We start from the raw sequence: 9469 nt of genomic DNA on the forward strand, positions 1-9469 counted from the left end.
AAAACAACACTATGGGTACATGTATGATTGTGCTGAAGAATACATTTTCTTTCTTTCCTTTTTTTTTTTTAAAGATTGTATTTATTTATTTGAGAGAGAGAGAGAGCATGAGCAGGGAGAAGGGCAGGGGGAAAAGCAGACTCCCCGCTGAGCAGGGAGCCTGCTGCGGGGCTCGATCCCAGGACACCGGGATCATGACCTGAGCCTAAGGGAGATGCTTCACTGACTGAGCCTCCCCGGAGCCCCTGAAGAATAAATTTTCTTCCATGTAGTCAATATTTATTGCTTAAATGTGGCTGTGTTTAATGACCAGTTCCTTAGCAATATGGGATTAGGACAGCCTTTCTGCTGTTCTGGTTTTTAGTTCTAGTGCAGTGCGTTGATAAACGTAGTTCCCATCTTGGTGCTCCCCCTGGTCCTCGGGGTCTGGCAGCAGAGCTTCTCAGATGGTCTTCGCTCTCAGCGACCAATTACTACGGCACAAGGGCTTGCTTCTCTCACTTACCACAGCTTAAAGTCTTTGCTCTACTTTCACGTAATCCTATTTTCCCAGATACCCACATAGCTCACACTCTCAGATCCTTCCAATCTTTATTCAAAAGTCATCTTCTCAGAAAAGGCTTTCTTAACCACCTTATTTAAAAGCGAAACTCTCTCCCCCAAACCTTTATTCCCCTTCCCTGCTTTACTTTTCTCTATAACTTTTGTCACCGTGTAAATTTTCTCTAATTTTTCTGTATATGCTACTTACTGTATGTCTCCCCCTATTGTAATTTAAATCCCATGCGGGTAGAAATTCTGTCTGTTTTGTTTACTGGTACATTGTAGGCACCAAGCCATACCTGGCAATTGGAAGAATGAGTAATTTCCTTGGATCATTAACACATTATATTACTCACTGATGGACCTGGTTCACTGCTTTATTCTGCACACATTATTAAAAAGTATACTCTTTCTTTGGCCATTCTTCTACCTGAAGTTAGGTACTAAACCTCTTCTTAAGGTCCACTCTGGCACCTTAGGCCATCCATCAAAAAGGACTGTGACCGTTTTCCCCTAGTTGCTATAGGTTCCATTTCTGGATTCATCCATTCCTGTTTATCAGTATGTAACACAAACTTCTGCCAGTTACTATCCTTTCCCTCATGTTCTTGATGTCCTCACTTTTGACCGTTTCGGGTAACCCATCATATCAGTCATTCACATTCTCCTGTTGCCTCAGCCTAGGGCCATGACTATACTGCTCCAATCAATACTTAAAAAAGCAAACACATCTCCTGTTAGAAAATAGTATTTTCTAACCCATGTTACCTTTATTTTACCGTACTGCTTATAGTCTCAGCTAACCTTCTTGAAAATGTTAACTATATTTCTATTCTGTTTATATATGCAGACTGTTTTATCTACTTTATTTTGGCCTTTACCCCTAAAATTCTATTAAACATTTTACCAAAGTCATTCATGACCTGCCCTTCTTATGTTCTTTTTCTCAGCAAATATCTCCACCTTTCACTCAGGTTTTCCTTCTTTTCTTTTTTTTTTCCAGTACCTTTTTTTTTAATTGATGTGTAATTGACACACAATTTAGTTTCAGGTATACATCATAGTGGTTCCATATTTTTCTACATCATCAAATGATTCCCGTGATAAGTCTAGTTACCGTCTGCCCCCATACAATATGCAGTGCTTCACGAATTTGCATGTTTTCCTTGTGCAGGGCCATGCTGATCTTTTTTGCATTGTTTTAATTTTAGTGTATAGAGAGCACTCACTCAGGTTTATAGCCAGAAGCTCGATAGCATCCTGAGTCTTACCTTTTTCCCCCTCACTTCTCACATCATATTTACTTGATCCAGGTAAATAAAAAAGGGTGAAAACTGAATTTCTTGAACGTTTCAAGAGGGACTAACCCAAGAAGTTAAAATGCTCTAACTTTACACGTCTTGCTACAAATAGTGATACTTTATTATCTTTTATTTCATTTAGAGATGGAGACATGAAGGCTCAAATAAGTTGTGACATGGTCAATGTCACGTGGAAAATAAACTGATTTAGCCAAGACTGGATTTGGAAACCTCTGGCTTTTATTTAGGTAATGTTTCGTGGTTTAAAGCCATGAATATACAAAAGTTGATGGGTTAGATGTTTTTTTTTCCCCAAGATGGAAGCAGAATTTCCTTCAGTTTGGTATGGCCATTGCTCCTCCTGTTGACACAGTCTCAGATTCCTGGAATGTCCACCTGGCACTATATTGATGCAGAATGAACGTGTTGTAGATGAGAAATGTGGTGTGAGGTACTAAACACTAAGGTCAAGTTTTCCTAAGTATCAAGGACATGAGTCTGTTCACTGTCTCTCTCAATACTTCTTTCACCTTTTCATTTCTCAAGCTATAAATAAAAGGGTTCAGAAGAGGGGTCACCACTGTAATAAGGACAGCAGCTACCTTGTCAAAATCCAGGGAATAGTTCTGATTGGGTCTCACGTACACAAAGATGTTGCTCCCGTAGGCAATGGACACAACTGTGATGTGAGAAGCGCAGGTAGAAAAAGCTTTTTGACGGCCTTGGGCTGAGGGGATGCGCAGGATGGTAGAGATGATGTAGGCGTAGGACCCAGTAGTGAATGCCAGGGAGCTCAGGATGACAAGGGCAGATAGGAGAAAGTTTATCTGCTCAATGAGGTGCGTATCTACACAGGCCACCTGCAGAAGAGGGGCAATGTCACAGAAAAAATGATTAATTTCTTTTCTACAGTAAGGTAGCCTTGTCACTACAATGGTTGGTACCAACACGGACAGAAAGGCTCCCACCCAGCAGCCCAGGACCAGCAGGAGGCAGGCCCTGCTGTTCATGATGATGGTATAGCGCAGGGGGTTACAGATGGCCACGTAGCGGTCAAAGGACATCACCGCCAGGAGGAGAAACTCTACTGTCCCCAGAAAGAAGTAGAAATATGTTTGAGTGATGCAGCCAGCAAAGGATATGGTTTTCTTCTCTCCTAGAAGGCAGGCTAGCAACTTTGGGGTAACGACCGTGGTGTATAAAATATCTATACAGGACAAATTACTGAGGAAAATGTACATTGGGGTTTGAAGGTGATTATCAGTCCATATTAGGAAGATGATGATAATGTTTCCTGTCGCAGTTAATGTGTAAGTCAGCAAAAGAACCACAAAGAGGAAGATTCGAAGCTCTAGGAGGGCAGGGAAGGCGATCAGGGTGAATTCAGTCACTGTGCTCCAATTTCCCATGGCCATGGCTACATGGAGGGCACGGTTTCCCTTAAGAAACAAGAAAAGGAAAATCAGCTAAGGAGGTAATTTTATAAATATCTGTTGAAAATGTGTTGTGGAGCGGGCCTTCCACTGGGAGATGGGTCAGAAGGTTAGCTGTCAATTGGAAAGTCATTATTGGGCATCCTTGGGAAAATCAAAATACCATTTAGACACAACTTTTTCCATAAGACTAAGGGAGAAGAGTGGATTAAAAAAATCCTCTAAGCTTCCTTCTAGTAATAAAATTCTATTCATTCTCATTAAGTCAAATTTCTCTTCTCTCCAGTGCACCCAGCCTCATTTTCCCAGTTAAAAATGTGCTATGAAGTACTGACTCACATTTTAACTAGAACTGTTTTTCTGAAGTTTCCAGTCACTGAGAGGGAAATTCTTTTAAGTGCTTTCTAGCCTTTCCTATAACAAATTTTCTTTCGCTTGGGCAGTTGACCTGGGTGACCTGCCACGAGTAAGAAAGAAAGGTTGGTTTCTTTTTTCCAATATTTGGTGATCTCCAGAGTCTCGATTTCGAAAGTCTTTTCCTTGCATGTACAGATCTGTGGAAACAGACCAGAAATATCTGAAAGGAACAATGGCTCATCGTTCCTGCTAATCACTTCAGATGACACATCAAAAGCTCACAGTGGTTATCTTATCTTTGGGTTATGCCTTATGTCCAAAACCTACCTTCTATAAATTCTGTGAACTATGTAAGCGATACATTATATATCTGGCTGATTATTATTTTTTATTGAAGTACAATTAACATACAACGTTTCAGGTGTACAACATATTCATTCAATAATTCTGGGCATTGGGGCACCTGGGTGGCTCAGTCAGTTAAGTGTCTGCCTTTGGCTCAGGTCATGATGCCAGGGTCCTAGGATCGAGCCGAGCATCAGGCTCCTTGCTCAGTGGGGAGTCTGCTTCTCCTTCTCCCTCCTCCACCTCCACTCCCACTCTTTCTCATTCTCTTTCTCTCTCATGCACATGATAAATAAATAAATAAATAAATAAATAAATAAATAAATAAAATCCTTAAAAAACAATTCTGTGCGCTACTTGGTTTCACTACGATAAGTATAGTTCCCATGTGTCACTATACATTATTGCAATATTATTATATTCCATGTGCTATACTTCTCATCCCTGTGACTTATTTATTTTATGACTGGAAGTTTGGCCCTCTTAATCCCACCCCTCCCACCTCCCTTCTGACAACCACCAGCTTGTTCTCTGTATTTACAACTCTGTTGGTTTGTTCATTTGTTATACTGTTTAGACTCCGCACGTACGTGAAATTGTATGGTGTTTGTTTTTACCTGACTTACTTCTGGCTGATTATTTAAGAGGACACTACACAATGTGATAAAATCAGAGAGCTGCAGGTTATACACAGGAGGTAGAAGAGAGAAAATTGACTCACTTAATTAGTTGAAATCATAAAACTACATCAAGATCTTCTAGTTGTTCCTTATCTCAGTGTCTGAGAAATGGTCTTTGGCACAGATATTCCCATTTCAGGCTAAAAGCACCCATGCTGTAATCTCCATGCTCTCTTAGTCTAGATTTTACTTAGCTCCTCCTTAGCGAAGAATTAGAATATCCAAGTGCAAAAAAGAAAATTATAGGGGCGCCTGGGTAGCGCAGTCGTTGAGCATCTGCCTTCGGCCCAGGGCGTGATCCTGGCGTTCTGGGATCGAGCCCCACATCGGGCTCCTCGGCTGGGAGCCTGCTTCTTCCTCTCCCTCTCCCCTGCTGTGTTCCCTCTCTCACTGGCTGTCTCTCCGTCATATAAATGAATAAAATCTTTAAAAAAAAATTATAATCTGTAAGCAAACCTGCTAGAGATACAGTGACAGCATTTTGGTGAATGTATTTCCAGACCATTCCAAAATTAAGTTCCATACCAATGTATCTAAACTAAATAATACTCACATACTACCTTGTGACTGGCTTTTCCTACTTTTCTTTCTTTCTTTTTTCTTTCTTTCTTTCTTTCTTTCTTTCTTTCTTTCTTTCTTTCTTTCTTTCTTTTTTTAAATAATAATCATCATCCTTCCACATCAATTACTAGAACTCTGCACGCTCATTTTTAAAATCAGCTTTTTTGAGGTACAATCGATATGCAATGAACTGCACATGGGGCGCCTGGCTGGTTCAGTTGGTGGAGCGTGCAACTCTTGACCTCGGGGTCGTGAGTTCAAGCCCCACGTTGCGTGCAGAGATTACTTAAAAATAAAATCTTAAAAAACAACAACGTAGAACTGCACATATTTAATATGTATAATTTGATGAGTTTTATGTGATTTATATGCAAGAATATTTCCTCAATCCTTATCTATACAGGAAGGAAATGTTGGTCATCTAAGATAGCAACACTAAACAACTGGCTAGATATTTCATGGTGCCATCCATGGAATCAGACACTATATGACCCTTTGAAGTGATTGTGTGAAGGGAACTCTGGGAGGCCTTGGGGGTGTCTGTCACCCTAATTGTGGTGATGGTATTATGGATGTGCGTATGGGCTCGAACTCATGCAAGCTCTGAAACGATTCTGTAAATTATTGCACAGAAGTGGCTAATCACAAACACCTACACCAACATAACATCTCGTGAAATCTCACGTGAACTTTCTGTCTGAGGCACCAAGTGTCTGTTTTGTGCGTGTGTTGTAATATTTTTTCCGTGAGGTTGTTCAACAGGCAAATGATAGTTCACCCTTTCAGATTCAAGTGTTAGATAAATATAGCATTCAAAAGGAGGTACTGTGAGGTTTAAATTAAATCATATGTGTGGCAGTACTAACAGATTCTTGCTAAAAAAAGTATGGCTTCGCTCAGAAAGGATTGAGATAAACTTAAAGGAGATGAATAATTAGAGTGAACGGTTTCTTGAGTAAATAGCAATAAATTACGGAAAGTTTAATTGGGCACTGAGGAATATTCTTAATGAATCCTTAATCTGAATCTCCCAGATTTGCATCTGATCCCACTAAGAACATGACAGATCAGACAGACCACACACGAGAAGATACATTTAACAAAAGAAATATATTAGTAAATAAAACATAGATGAAACAGTATACTTGCATTTCACGGATTGTGTAGATGATGTAAGATTCTCCCAGCATGTTTTGTACGTGTAGACATAGCAAGAGGCTCCAACTGGGATTATTATGTGTGCATGCATTTACTCCGAATATTGTACTTTGAAATTTTTCTCTTGCCACTTCTGTTTCTATAACTAGCTCATAGAAATATCTCTTAAAGATAAAATAAAATTGACTAGGTCACTGAACGCTGACCCCAATATGTGTCCTTGTGATTAACAAGCTCGCTGCGTATCCATCCAGCCACGGCTTGGATGGCTTCAGTGAGTGGGAAATCTCTATCTTGCTTTAGCACTGGCTGAAGGAAAAGCTCTTATCTTGAACTGAAAACAGTCTTTGCAAATTCCAAATACACATTCACGTTCTGACCTTTCCGAACAAATACTGACCTTTTTCGCCATGGCAGGCCTGAAACACCTCGATGATCTAGATATCCTCTTTGCCCCATAACTTCCCAGTGAGTTCCACACAAAAAGATTCTGGAGTCTGGTTTTGCAGATAGAGGATGTGGTAGTAAAGTATTAAGAGCCTTGAAAAACTTGCAGGAATAAATCAATCACCTGGATTAGAGTGCCTGACTCTATTTTAAAAAATTATCCTGGAAAATCATTGATTCTCAATTCACAGGTATTTTTCCCCTTGCAAGAAAGCTAGTTCTGAGTCTTTGGTTAATTATCAAATTTTCGAATTATTTAGTAACTGGGCTGGTAACTGGACACAGAATCCCATATAACTAACTCAGATGCGGCTGATTCAGAATCCTTCTTACAGCATCGTTGCAAGTGACAGCCCAGTGAGGGGAACTTAGAATAGTTTTTGGTGTCTCGTTCTACCTTTATGGTTACTAGAATACTAAATTTTCCACTGGAGATTTTACTAAATGGTCTTGAATACTCTAAATCTCTAAGATTAAAGGTGACTTGAATATTTTTAAAAAAGTTATCCCATTCTTTTTCTCTATAAAGTTTCCTTTCTTCTATGTAAGTGGATGAACTAGGTTTTTTCATGGGCTTATTTGCCTTAGAGATTTAGATGAAAACAGCTCTTGGGGATATGGGTCAAAGGAAGTTAATTAATAATATTGTTACAAAAGAATGTTGGTTTTGAACTACCTAATCACAATTACAAAGTTTTAGAAGGTGCCAAATTGACCTGCTAGGAGTTCCTCGGGGATATTCTTGGTATTTTGCTTTACCTATTTAAAGGAAAAATAATACTTGAAAAACTCTTCATTCTTTTTAAGTCATTGATAAAATAGAAGTTGTTCTCCAACAATAAATATTCTAGTTTCGGATGCCGTCTACTGCCTCTGTCTCTAAGAGCATAGCATGCTTTTAAAAAAAATTTTTTTTTATCTTTTAAAAAGTTTTATTTAAAATCCTGTTAGTTAACATACAATGTAATATTAGTTTCACAATATAGTGATTCCACACTTCCATACAACATCTGGTGTTCATAACAAGTGTGCTCCTGGATCCCCATCACCTACTTCACCCCTCCCCCCACCCAGCTTCCCTCTGGGAACTCTCAGTTTGTTCTCTAGAGTTAAGAGTCTGTTTCTTCATTTACCTCTCCCTATCCCCTATGTTCATCTATTTTTTTTTCTTAAATTCCACATAGGAGTGAAGTCATATGGTTTTTGTCTTTCTCTGACTGACTGATTTCGCTTAGCATTATACTCTCTAGCTCCATCCATGTTGTTGCAAAAAATGGCAAGATTTCATTCTTTTTTATGGCTGAATAATACTCCATTATATATATGCCACATCTTTATCCATTCATCAATGGACACTTGAGCTGTTTCATAATTTGACTTTGGTAGGTAATGCTGCTATAAATATGTCAGACAAATACCTTATGGTTTCACTCATAGGCGGAATAGAGGAAAACGGGGTGATGCTAGGCAAAGGCATAAAGCCTTCAGTTATAAGATGAATAAACCTTGGGTGTCTAACATACAACATGGTGACCACAGTTAATAATACTGTATTGTGTGCTTGAAATTTGCTAAATAGTACACCCCAAAAAATAACTGTATCAGGTGAAGGATGTGTCAATTAATTGATTGTGATAATTATTTCCAAAAATATATATTTATGTCAAGTCTTCATGATGTACACTTTAAATATGTGCAATTTTATTTATTTGTTATATTATTTATATTTTTATATTATTATTATTGTTAATTATATTAGACTCTAGAATCGTTTTCTGTGGAACTCAGTGGGAAGTTATGGGGCAAAGAGGATATCTAGATCATCGAGGTGTTTAAGGCCTGCCTTGGCGAAAAAGGTCGGTATTTGGTTGGAAAGGTCAGAACATGAATGTGAATTTGGAATTTACAAACACAGTGTTTTCCATTCAAGATAAGATATTAATTAATAAAATATTAATATATTATTTTAATATTATTATTTATTACACATCAAGTAAACTAAAAAAATATAACGCATCGGATCATTCCACCAACATGCACTAGATGGCTAAAATTTAAAAGACTGCTAACACCAAGCGTTAGCAAGGATGTGGAACTGTGAGAGTCAACATATTACCAGTACAAATGAAAATGACGCAATGCCTTTGGAGAACCTCTGACAGTTTCTTATAATTAAATATATTCTTACCATCACACACAGTAATCCCACTTCTCAGAACGTATCTAACAGAAGTGAAAACAAATATTCACGTAAAAACATGAACTCAACTGTTCCTAGAGGCTTTATTCACATTCGCCAATACTGCAAACAACTCGAGTATCCATCATCTGATGAATAAACACACTGTCATCTAGCTACACAATCCGTGTTACAGATAATCCTCCATCACACAAAGGAAGAGATGGCTGACCCGGAAACACTTGGATTAATCTCCAAATACCCGATTAAGTGAAAGAAAACAAATGCAAAAGATGACATGAAGTAAGCCTGAATTTATATAGAAATCTAGAAAATGCAAATTACCCTGACAGAAAACACGTCAGTGGTTATCAGGGGCTGAGGTGAGGAGGGGAGAGCATCTCCTGCGAAAGGGCACAACGGTTTCTAAGATGATGGAAATCTTCTAAACGACCATAGTGGTGT

The 9469-nt window shown here is 38.6% G+C and overlaps 1 protein-coding gene and 1 pseudogene across 1 annotated transcript; both read right to left on the bottom strand.

The window, feature by feature from the left end:
- Positions 1-1672: 1672 nt before the first annotated feature.
- On the bottom strand, positions 1673-1773 carry LOC113260231 (U6 spliceosomal RNA; annotated as a pseudogene).
- Positions 1774-2311: 538 nt separating this feature from the next.
- LOC113259780 (olfactory receptor 6M1) lies at positions 2312-3259 on the bottom strand. The gene has a single exon (XM_026505277.3). It carries the CDS (start codon positions 3257-3259, stop codon positions 2312-2314), a length of 948 nt encoding a protein of 315 aa, XP_026361062.2.
- Between the last annotated feature and the right edge of the window lie 6210 nt (positions 3260-9469).

This window comes from Ursus arctos, unplaced genomic scaffold (genome assembly GCF_023065955.2).
Source record: "Ursus arctos isolate Adak ecotype North America unplaced genomic scaffold, UrsArc2.0 scaffold_22, whole genome shotgun sequence".
Classification (NCBI taxonomy): Eukaryota; Metazoa; Chordata; class Mammalia; order Carnivora; family Ursidae; genus Ursus; species Ursus arctos.

Coding starts and splice junctions, on each gene's coding strand:
- LOC113259780 (XM_026505277.3), bottom strand. CDS start 3,259: ATGGCCATGGGAAATTGGAGCACAGTGACTGAATTCACCCTGATCGCC.